Genomic DNA, 21,252 nt, shown 5'->3' on the forward strand with positions numbered 1-21,252 from the left:
TTTTCTTTTTCTTTTTCTTTTTCTCTCTTTCTCTTTCTCTTCTTTTTCTCTTCTTTTTTTTTGTGGCAGAAAGAGCAGCATGTGTCCATTTCTTTCTGCCTATGCATGCCATGTCTACCTTAGACTTGGCATGCTCCCAAAGCCTAAAACTACTCAAAAACTCTGGGATTTCCCTGTATTTCTGTGCTCAAAGCTGTGATTCGAAGCTCCTCAGGGTCAACAGTGAAATGTGGTACTGAACAAGGGCCTCGGCAGATGGAGACCAATGGAGTCCTTTTGATGTGAGTGGAGCTTTGCTGATAAACAAGGGCTATGGATCCCAACCATCAGTTTGTGCAGAGTACCTTAAGTCCTAGGGGGATCAGCTTTACAGCATGGTTTGTTTGTGAAACAAAATGAAATAACACAAAATGGGATGATTTCTCCATTGGTCTAAAGGTGCTCTCCCTGAGAGTTCACATCTGCACTGCTTTATTCCCGGAGCTGGGCGCACCTTCTGCACTGGGGCTGTTTCTCTTCCTGCTTTCTCACTCTTCTCTCCCAGCTGCTCAGGGGCTGCGGACTCCTTGCCAATAAGTGACCAGATCCCTTTGGCAGGGAAATGCTTGTTGTCCTCTGGAGATAGCCCTCCACCTACTGGGCAGAAGTAAAAAGGAAACCCCTCACTGTGGAAGGGCAGACTGGGGAATGCTGAGCTCCAGACAGCCTCTTTAGCCCTCAGAGCTTCTCCTTTCCCCTCTCCCGGCAGGACAAGCAGGCCGTCCTCACAGCAGTGGCTGCTATGATGGGTGTTGTGCATTATGCACAACACCAAAGGAGCAACCGGAAACAGCTCCTGGGGCTCCTCCAGCAATACCAGGAGGTCTGAGATAGCTTCTAGGTGACAGAGGTCAGGCACTGTGTGGGGTCTGGCATGGCTGTGGCATCCACGCAATGGAACTCTGTTCAGGGGAGAGAGACCCTCTTTATGTTTCCCCAAAGGGAGGGTGATGAGGAAGCCCTGTGCAGATGGTTTGGGCTTCTCACTGGCAGCTTGAGTTAGGGGCTCCGTGTGGCCCAGTCATTATGGGTTCCTTCCTTCCCATGTGGCTTTAGGTGGCTTTAGCCTGTTCATCCTCTTCCTTCTCTTGTAGAGCCTCTGTTACCTCCTGGGGACCTTGGAGAGGCTTCATATGCTCATCCCCAAAGACAAACTTTGTGCCATTGCTGTTGCAGTGCACCACAAGGTAAAGGGAGCTTGCATCTGTGCCACTGGCCCAAGACAGGCCAAGGTAATGCCAGGCAGGGCACTGATTTGTCAATCCCTGTTTTATATGCTGAATTACTGGTTTCTGAAGGGACAGAATGTGCAGAGGAGAGCCATTCTTCTGGGTGGCCATTCTCTGCAATGCCCATCTGTTGCAGAGAAGCTGGTAGGAGGTGTCCTCATGACACAGCGAGCAGACAGCTTTTCTGGGTTGCAGGAGCAAGAGGAGCTTCACTTCTTGGCTTACTTGGCTATCTCTGCCAAAAGGATGACCATGTTCTTCAGCAGAGAAGTAAGGGAGATGTGAGTCAGCATCTTCCTCCATCTTCAGGACCCTAGCCTCACAGTTTCCAGTGTAAGAGTCCTAAGAATTTATCTGCAAACCTACAGTAAGGTGCAGGATCCTGGCAGAGATGTTTGGCTGCTGTAAATACTCAGACATGTGCATGCCTGTAACTCTTCTTGCTTGTTCCTGTGCTCCATGCATTAATGTGCCCTAATGTCTGCTGAAAATCACGCAACAATTCATTTGGTATGACACTGTGATGCATGCAAAATAGTCAGATGCATCTTGTGTTGCAAGTAGAATGAGAGCACTGATTGGTCGAGGCTGCTGTCCTGGCTGCCTTCTCATATGCAGGAAGAGACCTGAGACCTGGAGCTGCCCCCAGCTGCTGTGGCTGCACAACTACCTGTCACCTGCATCCCCAGTGAAGAGAGAAATGGGGTGGAAACAGCCACAGTCACTGCCAGGCTATTGAGAGGTGACTGAAGCCTGTGCAGTCAGCATTGCAATGATGCAAGAAGAGGCAGCAAAGAGGGCTTGAGGTTGCAAAGCCTTCTTAATATTCAGGAGCATTGCAGGGACTGCTTTGACGTGAATGCAAATGCCAGTAATGCTTCCTCCTCCTCCAGAGCTGACATTTACCGAGCAGAGCTCTCTTCTTTGACCTCTCTTTGTAAACATTGACATTGCATTCACATGGATAATAGATTTCTGTCTGTTTTACCACAGCTGAATGTTTCCACTGGGAATGTTATTGCTTCTTATGGCTGGAAATGCACCTGCACCAGCTGTGAGGCTAAGCATAAAGCCCATGACAACCCAAATCCCCAGGTCTCTTAACAGACCGCAGCTGCCTCATTGCCATGAAGCCCCCATTCATCTTGAGATGGCAGGAAAGAAATATTGTCCCAACGCTTCTTCCTTGGGAAAAAAATGTAATTTAAAAAAAAAATCATATTTTCCTTATTTCCTCTTAAATAACTTCCTCCCTCTGAAGGGTGCAGTCCCAAGGCAAGTATCCAGTCTGAAAAAAAGACTTGTCCAGCACCTGGGTACACAACCCATGCTTTCCTCCAAAGAGGCCTGTGATGGTGCTTGAGTGAGCTTGTGCCCCAGAGGAGGAACAACCTGGGTTTTTGGTCTTCCAGTAGCAGAACTGACTGTTTATAGCTAATTCTCTGTAAAATGAGATCTTCCATCATCCAGGGGTGAGCTCCAGCTTTTGCATTAGCTGTTGTTTTTCCTTAAGCAGGTCCCTACTGCCCGGTTCCCCGCATGCACTGCCAGTGCAGCCTTTCCTGCTCAGAGCAGGCCCCTGCCCTCCTACCAAATCCAATGGCATCCCTTAGAAGTGAAAGGGATTTGTGAAGACTAGAAGCTCACAAATAGGTAACACCTCAAAATAAGCAAACCAAAATTAATTTAAAAATTCTCCATTTTATTTAGTATGAACTTTCTGTAGAATTTGGCAGGGCTTCAGAGAGCTAATGGTAACTGGCTTTCAAGCACTGAGAAGTCTGCCTGGAAATGCGTAGTCGCTTTTGCAGGATCTAGTTTTGCACAAACACCTAATTTTTTCCCAGTTGCCTCAAGCCCTTTACTCTCATATTCAGTCCTGTCTTCCTCTGTTCTCTCAGTATCAGTAAGATGCCAGAGGAAGCACAGCTGTTACCCTGCCAGCATTTCTGCATGTGCTAGTGCTTGCTTGTCCCTTGCCCTGTGATGCCGGTGTGGGGGACACTGCTCCATTTTTTCAATATATCAATATTCCCTGATGGCCAGATCATATCCTCCAAGATGAATAATCAATGACAACAAACATCCAATTTTAAGACACCTGTCATGCATTTGGGCAGCAGACATAAGGCAAACTGGAATTTCCTTCATTTGGAAAAGTGAACAACAGCATTTGGGCCAAATCTGAAGTTTGTCACTTATTATTTTGCATATGAATAGGAATTCAGGCTTTCATCCCTGGTGAGACCATCATTATATGCATTACCAGACAGCTGGTCTTTAGAAAAAGAGGCAAGTAGAAACAAAATAGATGTTTATTCTGTACTTAGGCAAATTCACAGAAGGGAATCATCTCCCATTCTCATTGCTGCAAACACTTAGCTCTCTATAGGCTCTTTGCACAGCAAATGCATTCACTCATCAAGGCATATTGAGTATCTGCTTATTACTGCAAGTTCAGATCCCTTTCTGCTTTTCTCAGATGTGTTCCAAGCCTTACGAGGCCTGCCAGTTCAAATGGAGAAGGGATTAATTTCCTTCCTCCCCTGCCCCCTTTTAAAGAAAGGCAAAAATTCATCCATTTTTCATCACGTTTCTTCCTGGTGGCCATGCAGGCAGTTAATTGAAATGTATTTGGATGTGGCTGTCCAGCAGCCTCTGACCCACACCGTGACAAAAGGAAATGAGCAAGCAGTAGTGCCAGCCTTCCTGAAATCCTCTGCAGAAAGGCCCACGTGCACAGCCCTCCTGCAATGCTCACTCCCTGACATGTATATGTGTAAGTATACATACACACACATATATGTATATAAATATATATATATACACAAACACACACATATATATAAACTCAAAAGTCTACACAGATAAGAGTCCTCAGTGTGGCAGGCCTGGAAAGATTATGTTGCTTTCTGTTACTCAGGGAAGACCGAGATCATGTTTCTGAAGTTCCAGCTTTGATTCAGTGCAGGATCTCAGTTCTGTTGTGTGCTTTTACACCCACTCCCGATGCTGCCAGTTGTTCCTCCCTGCTGCGGGGGGAGGTTTCGGTGCTGTACTGTAAACATTGCCAGGGAATTTAAAAAGGGAACAAATTCAGCCTCATAAAAATAATGTTTCAATATATAATATTTACTGCCTTGTCTTTTAAATATCAGATCGGTTACAGTTGATTCATAGGGCCATTGCATTGACGAACAAAGCCAGATGCCCTGAGGTTTCCTGAAATGAGTTTTCTTTGCAAAGAATTTATTTCACTCGTCACGCCACAGTGAGCAAACGAAACCACGTAGTATCCCCAAGATTGATTTCTCTCTGCACTGACTCCCATGGGGCAGTGTCCCCCATAGCAGGGGTGATTCGTTTCCTACGTGCTGCTGCGGGGTTAGCTGGGAAACCCTCCAGCCTGGGGCATGCTGTGCCCTTTTGCTGTGTGGGACACCTTGCTACTTGGGCTCACAGCACCCATGGGACTGATGTAGAGTCCCAGGGAGCCCTGTGAAGGATGCTGAATATCAGAGAGCATCCTCAGGCATTCCTAGGCATTCTTCCAGCCTGGCCATTTGCAGGAGTTGGTGTGCTTCTTTCCAGTTTGCCCAAGGCTTTGAGCCATCCACAAAATAATCATATCGCTTTAGGGTTTTGCCAAGGGTCAGTTTCAAACAGAGATAAAAACAAACCTACAAGTCTGCATAAGTTTAGGGTAACCACAAAACTGTTTGTGATGCAATTCTGGATTTGTTGGCTCATACAGAGCAGCCACTTGATCAGTGGGATGTTTGTACAGCATAAAAATAACTTCCTGGAACTGCTCTGCTCATAGCACAGCTACCGTATGCATCCTTTCTATATTTCTTGTAGAAAAACTGACTCCTTCCCCCCTTGAATAGGCAAATAATGTCAGCACAAAATGAGCTTATACTGGGATAACAATCCTCTGCCATCTCCAGAGAGCAGATGCCCATACAATGCTGCTGTTGATGGACACATTTCAATTTTACTCTGGCTTGGCACACATTTGCATTCAAAAAACGAAGCTGGAGAGCCAGCTGTGACACCATGCAGGGGGGGCACTGGGTGGCAGCACCGCTCCCCTCTCTCAGCCAAAGCAGCCAGGGCACCTGGCGTTTTGTCTGCAAAAAAATTGGACTTCTGCCCTTCTTGCTTTCTTTTTTTTTGCCTTTTTTTTTTTCTCTCAAGAGGAGCCATAGTCCTGCCTCCTGGTTTCAAAGGGAGCCGCATCACTTTGCAACACCCCCCACTACAGCACCATCACTGTGAGGAAAGGACCATGACCTCACACTTCCAAAACCCAGCTGTTCTCAGGTCTCCCAAATTTACAGGGATGGAGAGGTCACCAGGACGATTATCTGCATTTTTCAGTCTTATTTTAACATGCCAATCCATTGTAAGCCATTGGGTTCTATCTCTCTCTCTCTTTTTTTTTTCTTTTCTCTTTTTTAGCAGCTTAGGGGTGTATGCACTTCCAGTCAGTAGCTTGCAACACCCTGTGATGCTGGCACAGCCCCTGGCGGTGTACCTGATGGTCTTGACAGCTCATCTTAGAGATGGTAATGTTGCTAGAGAAGCCAGGATGCTGCTTGTGGTGCCAGCACAAGCAAAATTGTAGGTGCCTCAAAGGGGGAACCACTCAGCTGGTGAAGACATAGGCACTTAGGGTTAGGAAAATGACTGACCTTCCTGAGAAGCTCGATAAATGCAAGCAGACATAAAGCATGGATAAAGATAGAACTCTGGAAATGGGTCAGGGGCGGTGTCAGGGGGTCCTGCTCTCTCCTGTCCCCACAAAGTTCATCTGCTGTTGTTCAATATGTCTGCATGGTCTTCACAAGATAAAGAGTTTAGTTCAGAGGAATGCTACCTTTCAGGGCTCCCTCTTCCACCTGTTCCTTACCTCTTTACTGTGGTGATCTCCTTTTACTCTTCTACCAAGTGTTTGGGATATTAACTCCTCTGCTTCTCAGTCTCTAACATGTCGGACTGATATTTTTGGATGTACCCTTTGTGTTTGGAGCTGAAGATTTGCTGTAAGAAATGCCAAGTCAAAAGGTGAAGGAAAGTGGCCGTGCCCTTGCCAGCTGTGGGGGCCAACCCTGGGTTTGTATGAAATGTCGGCCCCAACCCACATCCAGCCTGGCTCATTGGTTATTTCCATGGAGATCACCAGAGCACAAATGATGAACCGGGAGGAGGAGGGGCTCTTTTGCATCCTGGTGCCTGCCGTGTCTGAATTCTGGCTCTTAATGCACGCTCTTGCCGTAATTTATTTCTCCATTACATTTCTGACCCGGGCCCCAGCTTTGCAGCTATAACTGTCAGCCTTTTGCCCCTATAATTATGCTAACAGCAGCACCTGAATGCTAATCTGCCTTCCCTACGTTTTGCCTCTGAGTGACAAAGAAACCATCTGATTTCAGTGCATATTAGGGAGGCATGAACAGCGCCTGAGGGCTTTGCTCCTTAATGAACACTACTGCCATTGTGGATGCTTTCTCATCATGGTGTTGGTGAGCTCTGAAATTGTTGGAGAAGTTCTTTCCATTAGCCCTAAAGCCAAAGACTGCAAATGTTACCGATTTTATTTGGGTATGTCTTGTGACATTCTTCAGAATAACCTTTTTTTTTTTTTCTTCTTTCCTGTCTTCCCCAGTATTTCTTCTGGCTCTCTCAGGTTTCCTTACCCTCCCTCCCTTTGGCACCAGGATCATTTTTCACTGCCGATGAATGGGAGAGGTTGTTCCCTTTCTTCTTCTTCTTCTTGTTCTTTTTTTTTTTTAAGGAAGGATCATTTTTACCTTGCATGCCCTTTCATTCAGCAGCTCCATACACTGTATTTCTCAAGGAGTAAATGATTAAACTTTGGAACTCAGAGTTTCATGTTTAAATGTCAAGCTTGGAACACATCATCTCAGAAGAAAAATCAATAGGATTTCAATTTTCTTGTAATAAATGTGGCCTTTATTGGTAGCAAAACAAGAAAACGTCTGGCATACCATCTCATAGTTTTGTTCCCCGTCCCTTTTGCAACAGATATATCAGAGAAGTGATTTTCAGTCACAAATCTCAGTCTCCGCCTGCCATTATTTTGGGCAGGAAAGCAGCCAAGCTCTTATTAGAAAGTTACTTCCCACCTGCTCTCTGCCTGATTATCACATTAACGGTGTGTGGGCTCCTTCAGCAGGCACAAAGCAGGCTTTTGCTTCTCTATCCTCTCCTGAAAATCTCTGTAACAGCCCCCTTGTCAGCTGACGTAAATCTCTGACTTTGCATACAACCACTCCGGTTTACCCCAAAAACGTTCCCCTTTCCTCTTTTCTGTCTTCTTTTTATACAACAATCACCAAGAGAAATAAGCCATCTTCAGGGACACACATGCATCTGGCACCTATTTATGTGGAAACTGAAGGAATTTTGTCGTCAAACTCCCTGCCAGCTCTGCTAATAGGTTACAAAAGGGGCACATCAGTGTAGTAAAGCATCTTTTTCACTTATTTCAGCAATCATGAAAGTTCAAGCTGGACAAGGAAAGATTTTCTGAAAGGAGGAAGAGGAAAAAACAAAAATCAGGGGGAGAAAGAAGAGAAATGCTGTTCAGACCGAATCTGAGTCCCCATAGGCTACCTCTGTTTAGATTTCATTATTTGTTAAATATTGCACTTCTGTATTTAAGAAACAGTAGAATATCAATCGGTGCTAGGCTCCTGGCAAGCTGGAAGGGGTGAAACTCATAAGGTGAGGCTTGCACTGAGCAGGCGATGCTGGTCACTCTTTCACATGCCATCTGTTCAAACTGCAGAGAAACATCCTTGAGCCTGCAGCCACCAAAATCCAGTGGGTCGTGAGGGACATGACCAAAATACTCCAACAGGAAGTCCTGTCACAGAGGTAATGGGTGTCTTTGGGGAGGACTGTGCCACTAATTTCCCCATAGCTTCCCTCAGAGCCACTACAGCATGAAATAAACATACAATGATGGCTTTAATGGGAGAAAAAAAGCACCAAAAAGATTCTTTGTTTGTACTAAAAAAGCTCCTTTCCATACCAAGCCATCTCAGTTCACAGCAAGAGACCTCTAGGTGGCCTCCTACATGAGGCTGAACCCAAAGAGGAGCCCTGGCTGGCTCCTGGGATCTTGCAGCACGAACAAGCACTGTTTGCATGCTCTGAATGCAGCAACTCCTGTAGGTTTTAAGCAGCATTTTACTGCTGTGTTGCAATTCAGGTTTGCATACAGGGGTGCAAAATGAGTGACCAGCAGCCTTCACCAAGAGAGGGCAAAGACTTTCTAGCTGTGTGCTCTGGCTCCTGCTTCCTCCCCGATATTGGTGTCAGATTGCTCTCCCATTTTCACATAGATGAGATCTGACCTCTGGCAGGGAATGTGTTATTAAAAATGCATGCTTGGAAACACACGTGCACTGAATTAGCTGAATGCCACAGATGCCAACATACTGTGAAGCACCAGGAAGGGTGGCATGCACCACAGAAATGCTACTGAAATGGCTATGGGTTTCCTGAGCTATTGCTGCTTTTCCCTACTTGCAGGAAGGCACTGTGCTCTCTCCACCAAAAAATAACCTCCTCAGCTTACAGAAAAACAATGTAAATTCCTTTCTTCTTTGCCACCGCCATGAAAAATTGCCCATCTTCTCTTTGCAATGGCCATTCACACACCTGAGAGCCCCCACCTCTCACCCCCTATTTTTTAGGCCCCTGCCCTTTTGTCACCTTCCTCTGCGGAGGCTGTTTTCAGGCAGTGGGTGAGACGGGACCAGCTTCCTTGCCCTGGTGGAGATCCTTTTCTGCCTCCTCAGTTAGATTTACCATTCAAAACAGCATTTGCAACTCATGTTGCCCAGTGTGGGGCCAGCTGACACCTCTGCAACAGTCACCCTCCATCCCTGCATAACCCTTCTCTCTCAGTTTCCCCTCATTTGTGTGCCATTTCATTTCTGTGAGCCCTTGATGCTATTTTGTTTTCTGCATGGCCCACCAGTGGCATGATAAACCGGTTGTGCAATAGTTTGTCCTAGCATCTCCCTAGATACCGCGCTGCACCTGAGGAATTGCAGATGAGCCAGCCTCTTCCCTCCTACTCATCCATTTTTACAAGCAGGTACTACGTGTGCCCTTCTCCAGTCCTCAGGGTCCAGCTCCATCCTCATGTCGGTGAAGATGAATCACCTTGAGTTCAGGCTGTGCTGTTTGGCTGCTTCTTAATATACTCAGGGGTGACTTTCATCAGGCCCTGTTGACTTGAATAAATCTCTCTCATTCCTTCATCACTTTTTCCCCTATTCCAGCCTGCTCTCTGTTCCCCTTTTTTTGTTTAAGTATCTGGTCACAGTTTATGCATTGCATGCTATTTATGCATTTCAGCCCATGAAAAATACATGAAGAGTCCCTCACTCACTCTCCCCATGGCCTCATAAATCATGCATTGCTTTCTGCACAATGGCTTGGCTTCACAGGGTAATGGGGAACAGCCTCCCTGCTGCTCCTGCCCTGGGGCTGGGGCACCCTCTGGGCATGCCAGTGCTATAGGCTCATCTCTTGCTGGGCCTGCAGAGAGGGGGGTTAAGAACCCTCTGGCCCCACTTTTAGGCTATTGGATAGAAAATATGAGAAAGTAAGTCTTGCAGAAATTGCTTAATTCCTTAATTGTCATTGAAAACTGAGCATTCCAGGACACTATAGCTCTACAACTACCTGAATGGAGGCTGTAGTGAGATAGGAGTCAGCTTCTTCTTCCAAGACAAGAGATAATGGCCTCAAGTTGAGCCATGGGAGGTTCAGGTTGGGTACCAAGAAAAATTTATTCTCTGAAAGAGTAGTCAGATGCTGGAATGGGCTGCCCAGGAAGGTGGTGAAACCACTGTCCTTGGAAGTGTTCAAGAAACATGGAGATGAGGCACTGACAGACATGGTTAGTGGGCATGGTGGAGGTGATTGACAGACTGGATGATCTTAGAGGTCTTTTCCAACCCTAGTAATTCTATGACTTTGCAGACAGCTTTCATCCTTACGAGCAAGGCTTGGTAGCAGTAGTGAGTTTTGTCCATTCACCATTTGTTTAGGAGAATCTTCTTCTCCCACCTGCTCATGTTGGCAGAGAAATGGGAACAAGAGGAAGTTGTTCTCATGGATGCATCTTCATGAGGGCACCATCCCTATTTCTACAGCAGCTGAAATCAGGTACCTATCAAAACAAAGCCATGTAAACACACTTGTTCCTCAAGATCTTTACCTGCCTTATTTCCTTTTAAAATTTAAATTGCTAGAGGTGATGAGCAATTTTCTCCAAGAGTGCCCAGACTCGGCTGCTTGAAGCCTCTCCATCACCTGCAAAGCTATTTTGCTTTCAGCCTCTTTAAAGAAGTTCCCCCATTCCTGTGCTTTCCTCTTAGCAGCCCATCTTCTTAGCCTGGGTGGACTGGACTACTAAAGAAAATACTGTATTAGGATTGTCATGTCAACACTGGCATTTTATCTGAATTGCTGATAGCATCAGTTTGTTAACACAACTGACCTCGTGCTCCTTTTAGTATACAAAGTGTTGCTCCTCTGCCGTCCCAGCCTACTCTGCCATTCTTCGCCACGAACACCAGGCTACAAAAGCATCACCCACTGTCTGCTGCGATTTCCCATGAGGCCAGGAGAATCAGCACACAGTTCTTGTCCTACAGCAGCAGTTACCTTGCAGAAGCCTGAAGCCAGCAGTTCTCCAGGCCCTCCTCGAGCCCACCACTGCCTCTATTACATCTTTTCCAAGCCATTCTTCACTGCTGCAAGAGGGAGGACAACCCGACGCTTTGTGGGAGGCTCAAAATGGCGTGTGTGATCCACAACTGGATGGAGCCATTATTCAAAGATTTTTTATTTTTATGAAAAAATATATAAAATTTCATATCTTAAACTACTAAAAACATGTACACAAACAAAATGCATAGAGAGCATCCAGGGAGGGGGAAAAAGGAGGGAATAAATACAGCAACACTACGGTCTCCTATGAGTTGAAACGGTTGAAAGAGCTGAGAGAAGTGCTGCAGCGCCAATAGCACTGGACCTACTCCTGACCTACATGGCCTAAGGAATTGCAACAAACATTAATAAAGGATCAGAAACTAAGTGCTACTCTTAGACTGCTATTGATGTATCACACATGCCTTAATGACTAATTTCAAGACTACAGCAGTCCAAGGAGTCACAATTTCTTGACAACTGGGAATTCTACATTTTTATATTCAATACTGAATAGACAACTTTTTTTTTTTTTTACCTTCACTTTTTGTTCTTCTTGCTGTTAATATTTTCGTTTTCCTTTTCGTTTACGTTTACGTTTAACGTTTTAAAGTTTAAGTTAAGGTTAAAAAGGTAAAAAACGTTAAAAAAAAAAACTTTAAAAAAAAAAAAAACTTTAAAAAAAAAAAACCTTTTAAAAAAAAAACTTTAAAAAAATCATCTTCCTTTTTAAGGTTAGGTAATTTAGCCAAATGATAAATAAACAATGAATGGAGGTCAGTCTAAACAAGCCATGCTTGGGGTGACTTCCTTCTCCCGAGATGAAAAACTGTTTTGAAAAGAGCCTCTTCACCTCGCAAGCCCTTTGAAATACTTCCTCGCAATTAGCAGCAAAACGTACTGGAAAAAAGTATTCAATGTATCAACAGCAGCACTGGTGAGTTGAAAAAGCAAACTGCTTTGACTTACAGTAGGCAGGAAATCCACCTACAGCTCCGATTTTACTGATTAATGAAAACCACTCCTCATTGTGGTTTCCAAGTCCAGCACACAACTGGCAAGGTCAGCTAACAAGCACTCTTATCTCCCCCTGTGCTTACAAAGAGCATAACCAAAAAAATATTACTGTGATCTCCTACTGCACACCAATATATACATTCATCCATTCACAATGTCTGATTTCAGGCTATGCATTTTCATTTGCTACTCCTTTTGAAGGCAAGTTTTTCTACTTGTGCTTTGTGGTGTCCCGGCTCAGTAGACGAAAACAGCAGCAGCCAGGCAGAAAGTTTCAAAGAGATGCTGCCAGATCCCCCCAAGTCCTTCGAAAACACCACAGTAAAAAGGGAGCTTTACTTTATAACCCTAAATCTGCTTAAGAGGCCCAAATAAATGGTCCAGTTGCCCCAAAGACTGAGTACTTGCAGTTCTCTCTTCACTGGTAGCTCCATTGTCAGAACTCTGAAATTTGAGTGAAAGTAGAAGCTGTAACTTTTGGCCCGTATTTGTTAAAATGTCTTTATTTTCAGTTCAGAGTCTATAGTAAAGAAATCTGTAGCACGAACAGCTCTTGAAATAAATATAAAAGATCATTTATTTATTTATTCAGGGAACCTAGAGTAGGTGCCCTATTTACAGATGCAGTCTGGTTTAAGAACAGTTCATTTTCCACAGGCCCCTCTGAAGAACTCTGAAGACTGCTCCAGTATCTGGCAGTTACTACAGTGTATCAGGAACATCATTCTCACCTCCATGAGGTGCACCCCAGCAGCACTGTGTATGCCTTTAAAACCCCACAAACAGCGATGGGATTTTCTTGTAGAAATATGGAAAAAAGAACAAACCAAATCCTTACACAGAGCCAGCAGTAAATGAACGACCAAACAAAATGAGCAGAAAGGCTAAGTGCTGAAATTTGCTACTAAAATCTCTCTCGGTGCAGCTGATGGATGCATGTGGAAACCGAACGATACTTCCCAAAGAAACGAGTTGTTGTTTCTGTCTTCCTACGGGTTATTTTACAAAGTGCTACAGGCAGAGAGGCACAAATAATCCCAAGACAGCTCTGCTGACAACCCTAATAATGCTATTTATTATTTGATAAATCTCTGCTATGTGCCGAAATTGTTATGTCTTGATTCCCTCTCCCCCACCTTTTGTGGCCTGGTGGCTGACAAAATGAAGCAACAGGATAAGAAATCACACAATCAAGGTTTGTCAGACCTTTCCCTACTGCCTGGCTATGTCTCACTGTGCAACTCAGCTCTGTCCCGTTTCTTGTGCTGCCAGGCGAGCTCGACGTTCCGATGAGCAGCAACATCCAAGGCAGTAGGGTGAGAGTGGCAAGCATGTGCTCCTGCCCTCCCACATACCTATTTCTGCTCTTTTAGACCTTGCCTTTGCCTCAGAAAAAGAGCAGTTCTCAGAGGAGAACTGGACATTACTAAGCATGCAGGCTGTTTTAAAATGGACAAATTTTTGCATCAAGAAGCCCCGCTGAAAGAAAGCGAGCCTTGCAGCTAAGAAAGAAAAAAAAACCACAGCAAATCCTCTCTTTCTACACCTTCCCCCACCCCTTTTCTTTAGAAACTGTTATTTGGATTAAATCTCATCAAAGGGCTTTGAGGAAATTGAAGAAAGACTTTTAAAACCAGCTGGAGTGGTGTTCAAAACATGGTTCTGCAGGGGAAAAGGAAAATGGCTGCCTTTTGGCATTAGATGTGGTGTTCAGGCTCTACTCTGCATTGCCAGGGGACAAGGGGAAACACAATAAGTCAATACGTCGATGTTATTATCAAGGAAGATGCTATCCAACACCTCTAAGGAAGCAATATATCTACAGTAAACACTTGCCATCTGCTGAGCAATTCTTTAATCCTTATCTTTACCAAAGCTTCACAAAACAACCTATGAATACTGAATTAACTGCGCTGATTACTCCCATCTACAGCTAAAGAAGGACAGCCCCAAGTTGTTTCTTGGTGAGATTTTGAGGACTCAGCATCACACTGCGGCTTTCGGGTCCCCCTGAAAACATCATCTTCAAATTGCAGTGTACACATTGGCCCAGATTTACAACCAAGTACTGACATAAGCAGTGTCAGATTCAGACAGATCATCTTCACTGTGGGACGCCAACGCCATGACCATGTTGGGCTGCTCTCTTTTACTCTGCCCCACAGTGGCCAAGTCTGTACCCATTTTTGTAAGATGAATCATTGTTTTGCACTGTCCAACTTTCCCAAGGGATGTGGAGGGATGTCTAAGCTGAAAATACCCACAAAACAATATGGAACGGTGCAGTTCCCAAAATAGTTTCCTCCCTCACTTTCCTGGCCACAGTTTTGGAAAATGCTGTGAAATCTCCATGCTGGATGGTAATGGAGATGCATCCACACTGCACCTCCAGGATTTGACTCCCATAAGGAGAAGAGGAACAGCAAAATCCCTTTCTTTAGCTAACAACACGTGGTGATTTCTCTCTTGGCCTTGAAGGGTGCATGTTTGCAGCAAGGAAAGCAAGGGAGTAGGTCAAAGGCTGCCTTGAGACAATACTGGGTTTACACGCTGGTGCAGATGGATTCCATGCGCATCTCTTTCCAGGAAGGGGCACACCAGGAGCAAATTATCAAACACACAAAGAAAACAGATGCTGCAATGCTGCTGAGGGATGATGAGAGCTGGATGTTTTAACTCCCATTTTACTTTTCCTCTTCGGGACATCCCCAGCCCACAATGGAGAATGGTGTTCTTTATTTAAGCAGACACCTTCCACCTCATATATATAATCAAAACACCTGAAAGCTTTATATGTTGCTCAAACCAAATAGCAGCAAAAATACAAAGCATAGTGGTTAACACAAAAAGAAGACAAAATGAAGCAAAAGAGGGAAAAAGAACAAAACATTGAGAAGGCCCCAATCTTGTACCTGATGTGTAGCAAACTGTACAGTATATACATCATAACATATTATCCTCACAGAAGAGCAAACTAAAAGAACTTTGTAACACAGAGAGAAAAAATATACACCCTGTATTGTATTTGCCATTGAGCAAGCAACATGTTTATACACTAGTCTCTATAACTTAACGCTGTGTAACAGCATTTTTTTAAATTTACAAAACAAAATATCTATCCAGAAATAATCTAATCATATTGCTCTTCAATACACTTCTGTAGACAAGTAAGACTTGAAGTAAACTTCAGTAAACCACAGCTTGTGTGAGCCCACAAATGGCTGCAAAACTTCTCTAGTCAAGTAAGTCCTTGGAAGTATTAACATGTGCTGCTGCTGTAATTCAGTATATAAAGGTGCTATATATATATATATGTATATATATATATATCCCATGTATAGACAACATGTGGTGGGAAGGCTTGCTGTTGTCATCGCTGAAGCGCAAGAAATTGGTTAACCTCATGTACAGTAGATCCATTTCCATGTTCCATGCATGTTACGTTTACTTCATGAAAATGAGGACACAAATAGGAAGAAAATGAAAACTTCAGTCAAACACTGCTTTATAAATGCTGTGGCAGAAGCCAGCGTCCTTCAGTTACAGAAATTTCTGTATTTCTGAATTTCCCTTTTTTTCTTCTTTAGTCAAAATAAATCTCAGAGCTAGTATAGAAAGTGCAGGACCAACCACTCGAGGAAGTGACTTAAAAACCAAGTTACAATGGCACCATCCCATTCACCAACTGGACCTTCATCTCTTGAAGGCTGTTCATTATCTTCTTCTGGTGACCAACAAGTGTCACTCCCAGCCGCCTCAAATCCCTGTGGGAGAAAGCAGATGTTGGTTCCAGGGATTGTTCAGGCACATGCCGCCACACACACTACGCACCGCACGCGTCGATGCTGCTGCCAGTGCCTACCTCTTACCATCTGTGGCTCCCAAAGCCCTTTAAATAAGGAGGCACATTTTAAGTTTCCCAATTTTTTTAAATGGCTGACAACGTCTCAGAGAGGTGACATGGCTTGACCAAGATCATCTTGGTGACTAAGGGGAAAAGCTTGACAGCAAGGTGTTAGCATTGGCTTCAGCAAGGGACTCCACTACATGTATGAAGTCCTATTCCAAGAGAAAACCTGCGTAAGAAAATGTGTGTTGCAGTTTCCTCTTCTCCTGGGAGAGATTGGTATTTGATCTTGGATACGAGCAGCGAGGAGTAAGATCAATCCACACTTCCTTCCTCTTCAGATGAGGCAAAGCCAAAGATACACAAATCACAATCCTATAGCCTGCTCCTAGAGAGAGCTGAACGGCAAAAGCCTCAAGCACAGCACCACCATTATGACCTCCTGAAGTCTATATGAATTCGTAACACGGCTCCCCTCTGGGCCTTTGCGAATCTTGCTGTATACCCAGGCTTGACTATTTTGCATGTGAGAATTCTAAAAGATAAAGGCATTTGTGTTGAGTCTGTCTAGCAGGGGTGCCATTACAAGGGTGTAATATACGACTGGGAAGAACAGTTGTTTTCTCAGAAATTTAGCTCTCTAAAATGTAGGTATCTAGATTAAGCTAATCACCAAGTTTCTGTGAGAACTGTGAGAGAACCACCTCCATAAGATGATTTATCCCATTCAAAGTTTGGGATGAGTTGCTCCCTGGAGATATTACAGTAGGACCTTGGGTGATTATATTTAATGACAACTAAAAACCAGGTGGGGTGCCTCCCACACAGTGGGTTATGGAAGTGCAATTATACTGATTTCATTAAAGAGAATTAAAGAAAATTGATAACCAAGAAATTGAAGGAATGACATTTGGAAGAAGGATCAAGACAGGTGCCTATATGTTTCCAACATGAGACATAGATTGTTAGGGAAGCAATTTGACTTAGAGGAGACAAGATGCTTCATCTGAAGACTTCCACCACGGAATTATGAGCTCCTTGTTTTTTACCTTCCAGCTGGACTGATATAAGATGTTTTCAAAGAAGGGCTCTACTGTTTTGCCAATAAAGGTGTGAATCCCAGTGTTCCTGACACTAGTTTGTGGAGAGTATGCAGAAACATACAAGCCATTTAGGAGAAAGCTCTCCATTGAAAGCTAGCGAGACATAAGATCACCAAACAAACAGAATTGCAGCTCCCTGGTCCCTCCTGCTGTTCCCAGGAGCCCAGCTACCACCTGAGACACACTGGAAAGCCTGGCCCACAGTGCACAGACAACTGCAGATGGACGCGTGCAATGAACACCAGAATGCTATTACATAATGCATGTGAGCAACCCATCAAGGTGTCTCTCAGCAGATTTATATTCTGGACAGAAACTCCCGTGTAGATACAACCATCCGCATCCAAAAATTACATAGATGAACACTTCAGAAAAACATCATTTCTAATAAAAAGCAATCCCAAGTGAAAGTTGATGTGTTAACACAAAAACCAGTTGAAGCCAAAAGCTAGATCTGTTCTCCATAGGATTGTCACACTTTTCAATCTTTTGATTTGGAAAATCCCAGGTTTTCTGCTCGAGGCTAAACACTACATTCCATCATCACACCCTTTTTCAGTGAAGCATCTCTCTGAAATCACAACGCAATGGGTGTGGAGTAACAGAGGTCCATGAGACACATCAGCACACTCCTTACCTGGAAGAAAAGGCTGCAGCATCTGCAAAGGTGTCTAACTTCTCAGGGGGACATGCTTTCATTTCTACCTCCACTGAATTGTGAAACTAGTTCAGCAAGCAATCTTAATAATGAAGGAAAATGTAGTAATACTATTGTTCCATGCAATTTATTTTATGTACACAGCACAGTTGGAAGTTCACACCAAAGATAAAAAAAAACAGTGTAGGACCAGAATTTTAGAAGAGCCAACATCCATCTTCCCCCCTGCTGTATGCTGCTCTGCTGGTGCTCTTTGAAAGTTCAGCTATTTTTTTCAGGTATCTAAAAGTGCAAACTGAGCTCTTTTGCAAATCCAGCAACACATATTGCACATATGTACTGTTTCTGGTAATATCTCTCTGCTCTTGCATGTTATGCAGAAAAGCTAGCCTGAAACTATCAGCAAGGCATGTATGTATTTGCATTTCATACACAACTCAGTCAGTCTAGTAAGAAAAGGTCCATGCTCTCTGGTGCAACAGCAGGCTTCCTCATCAAAAGGATCCAAGCACCATTTTCAGGTTTTCAGGGTACTCACTAGAGTCTTTTTTCCTCATAGCATCCTGCATAACCCAATATCCTTGAGCAGTGCCTCATTGATTTAAGAGAGGCACAGACAGAGAGAAGAAAAATGAGTTTCTAGTTTCAATCCATTAGTTGCTCACCAGGGGATCTAATCTATTTTTTTGACTATTGAATACTCCTGAATGTGGAGCTACTGGTCAAAAGTGTGGGGACTCCTCAGAGAGGGGAAAAGTGCTGTATGGTCTTTTAGCTCTGCAAAGACTGACCAAAAGCCTAATCCAGACAATAGCTCCTGAGCCACATGCTCACCAAATATAAAATTGTCAGCTTTATTCAAAAGCCACCTTACACTTTGCAACGCCAGCAACAAAACTTTTGAGGGGGGAAAAATAAATAAAAAAAAAAGCCTCAAGAATGCAGGAGCTTTAATTCCCTTTTTCAAGTGTGACTTGCACCCTGTTGCAGCCTTCCATACATCCAGCATCAAAGCACTGGACTAAAAGCAGTGGAAGACAGAAGCCAATTTTAAACAAAATTGGGGGAACGTAACAGCCAGTATGGGGACAAAATAGATTTCTTTGCCGAAGGGCTGCAACACAACTGTCCTAAAAATTCAATCCAGAGCTCGTTGTTCCATTTTTCCACAGTTAATTGGCAATTTCACTGGGCTTAGCTTCCCAGAGATGTATGGAAGCATATCTTCACGGGCTCTGCAAATATCTGGGGGGAGACAGGAAAAGTGCAATTCCCTGCAAGAAAAGGCACATCTGAGACCTTGCAAATGGCACTTGCAGCATCCAGGCTACACCTTGCCATGCAAATGACTCTACCCCAGGTGCTGGGTTTGTGTGCACTGATGTGGCAGCTGCATGGGTATTTCTTGAGGCTATGAAGATAGGAGCACCCATGTGTCATATGAAACAGGTCTCCCTGCTTCCAAATACTCGACTTGCAGCAACAAGACAACTTTCAGTCCTGCTTCAGGAGTAAGTTCCCCCTTCTCATTTCTTTCTTTCATGTAATTTGGAAAATGGAAATACACAGGAATTCAAATCACATGCTGACACAGTACTACGAGGGCAACTTAAGTTAACCAGAAAGCCAAGGAAATAAAGGGGAAAATAGGTGTCGGCCCGTTCCAAACAGCCTGTAAGCAGCTGCACACTTGCCATGCTCTTACCATGGCCTTACATGAAAGTCTGGCTGCAAAGTGCCAGTGACAATACAGTACTCCCTTCAATGCAATATCCTCCATTTAAAATGGTTGAATTCATGGTCTTCGCATTGTAAGAAATATATTTAAAACATTTTATTTACAAATAGAACTACTTATACACCATGGACCAATTTGTCAAACACAGTGTAGACTAGGACTGGATTGCCACATAAAATACAACACTCCTCACCACTCCATTACTCATGCAACCAAAAGGGCCAGGTTCCTGAAATATCTCCATGGCTGAAAGCCATCAGCCTACCAGAGATTACTTTGCATTTCATCTCCCACCCCGGCCATATTGCAGCACTCTCCTTCACACAGTGCAGTTCTACACTGGCCCATGCAGACTGACACTACTCACAGAGTTAGCTGTCAGTTTGAAAGAGGGGAAAGAATAACCTCAAAGACCTTTAGAAGACACTAGGGAGAGAGGAATCCACTTGCAAGGGACCTTTGCACGAGATTAGGATCTTTCTTCTTTTAAGAGTTCATCTGCTCTTATTCGTTACTCCCATCCTATTTGATTATGACTTGAGAATGGGTTTGTTCACAAGTGTATGCACTATCACTATCCAGAACTGAGATTTTAGGTTAAGAATAAGCATCTAGAGCAGGTGAACTCTTAAATGTTCTTCATCCAGTATAACTTTTAATAAATAATTTATTTTATTTTATAAGAAAAAAATACAATGCAAAGCAACACATCACATATTATTACAAATATTCAGAGTTCTTCATCTAATAACAAACAACAGGGTGTCCTGAGATTCGGTGAGCACAGATCTTTCAAAAGGTGTAAGTATGCAGTCCACAATTTGTTAGTAATTGGTCCAGTCAAATATCAGACTGAAACTCATGTCATGGATCTATCTATTCTTGAGTATTGTCCTGGTAAAGTTAATCTTGCAGTGGATTGAAAGAGCTCCAGACACACTCAAAGTCACTAGGTGGTCCACAAGTTTAAAGAGCAGGTCTGGTCCACTGGAAAGGTTTCCTTCAAGTCTGATATCCAGTTGGAAAGAGGGGGTGGAGGGTGAGGCTCCACTTTTCACAAGGTGATTCATCCCTTTGCAAGAATTAGAGCTAAATGTAGAAATCACTCTTTGTTTGAAAACATACATTTTCAGGTCTTTGCTTAAGCAAGCAGAGCTCAGGACTTGGGGCGATATTATTCACACTTTACAGCTTTCAAAAGTTTTATCTTCAATAATTTGTCACTAGCACTATTCTTTTCTGGAATAAATGCATTAAGCATGACTTTGAACGAAGCAAGGTGGTAACTGGGATTTTGATTTGCATGCTAGGTGGGATTTTCAGAGTGCTGAACATCTACCATCTCAGCCAGGTCCCCTGAAGAGGACACAAGCTGATCGCCTACAGACACCAGTTCTGTCAGAATGCTATGGCCATCCCCTCTCTTACAGTACTAGTAGCTTTACCCAGGAGATTTTAGGAATTCTTTACATTCATCGTATTTTTTCAGTGTTTTCTGGCGGTGATTAATCACTTCTCCCTTCTTCACCTAATTTCCATGTATTTCCTAAGCAGTTTAAATTTGAGGAATATCATTTTGGATGGTATTTGAAGGCAACCTCTTAAATTATAAAGAATCTTTTACTCATGTCATTCGGGGAAAGAAAGCTAGTTGCAAATGTTCACACGTTCTTTTCACCTGATCCCCCCAAGTCCCAGCTCTGAACAGTTGCCTCTATTAAAAAAAAAAAAAAACAACAAAAAAACAACAAACAAACAAGGAACATTTAGACTGAATTCTCATTTGCAGAGTACAAAATGTTTTGTTGTTTCCTCTCACGGGGAGATAAATTAAAACCTCCAGAAACAACAAAACCCCA

The 21,252-nt window shown here is 43.7% G+C and overlaps 1 protein-coding gene across 9 annotated transcripts in view; it reads right to left on the minus strand.

Annotated features, from left to right (window-relative positions):
* Nucleotides 1-12,600: 12,600 nt before the first annotated feature.
* EPHA5 (EPH receptor A5) overlaps nt 12,601-21,252 on the minus strand; it is a 184,616-nt gene continuing 175,964 nt past the window's right edge. For 7 of the 9 annotated variants that reach the window (XM_019614695.2, XM_010709893.3, XM_031553074.1 and 4 more), the window contains one exon: nt 12,601-15,811. In XM_019614695.2, the coding sequence (XP_019470240.1) occupies nt 15,706-15,811 (106 nt within the window). In that variant the 3' untranslated portion in view covers nt 12,601-15,705. Of the gene's footprint in view, nt 15,812-20,285; nt 20,466-21,252 lie in introns of those variants that run through there. The other 2 variants (XM_010709892.3, XM_010709891.3) reach the window with 1 other exon arrangement.

This window comes from Meleagris gallopavo, chromosome 4, assembly GCF_000146605.3.
Source record: "Meleagris gallopavo isolate NT-WF06-2002-E0010 breed Aviagen turkey brand Nicholas breeding stock chromosome 4, Turkey_5.1, whole genome shotgun sequence".
Lineage (NCBI taxonomy): Eukaryota > Metazoa > Chordata > Aves > Galliformes > Phasianidae > Meleagris > Meleagris gallopavo.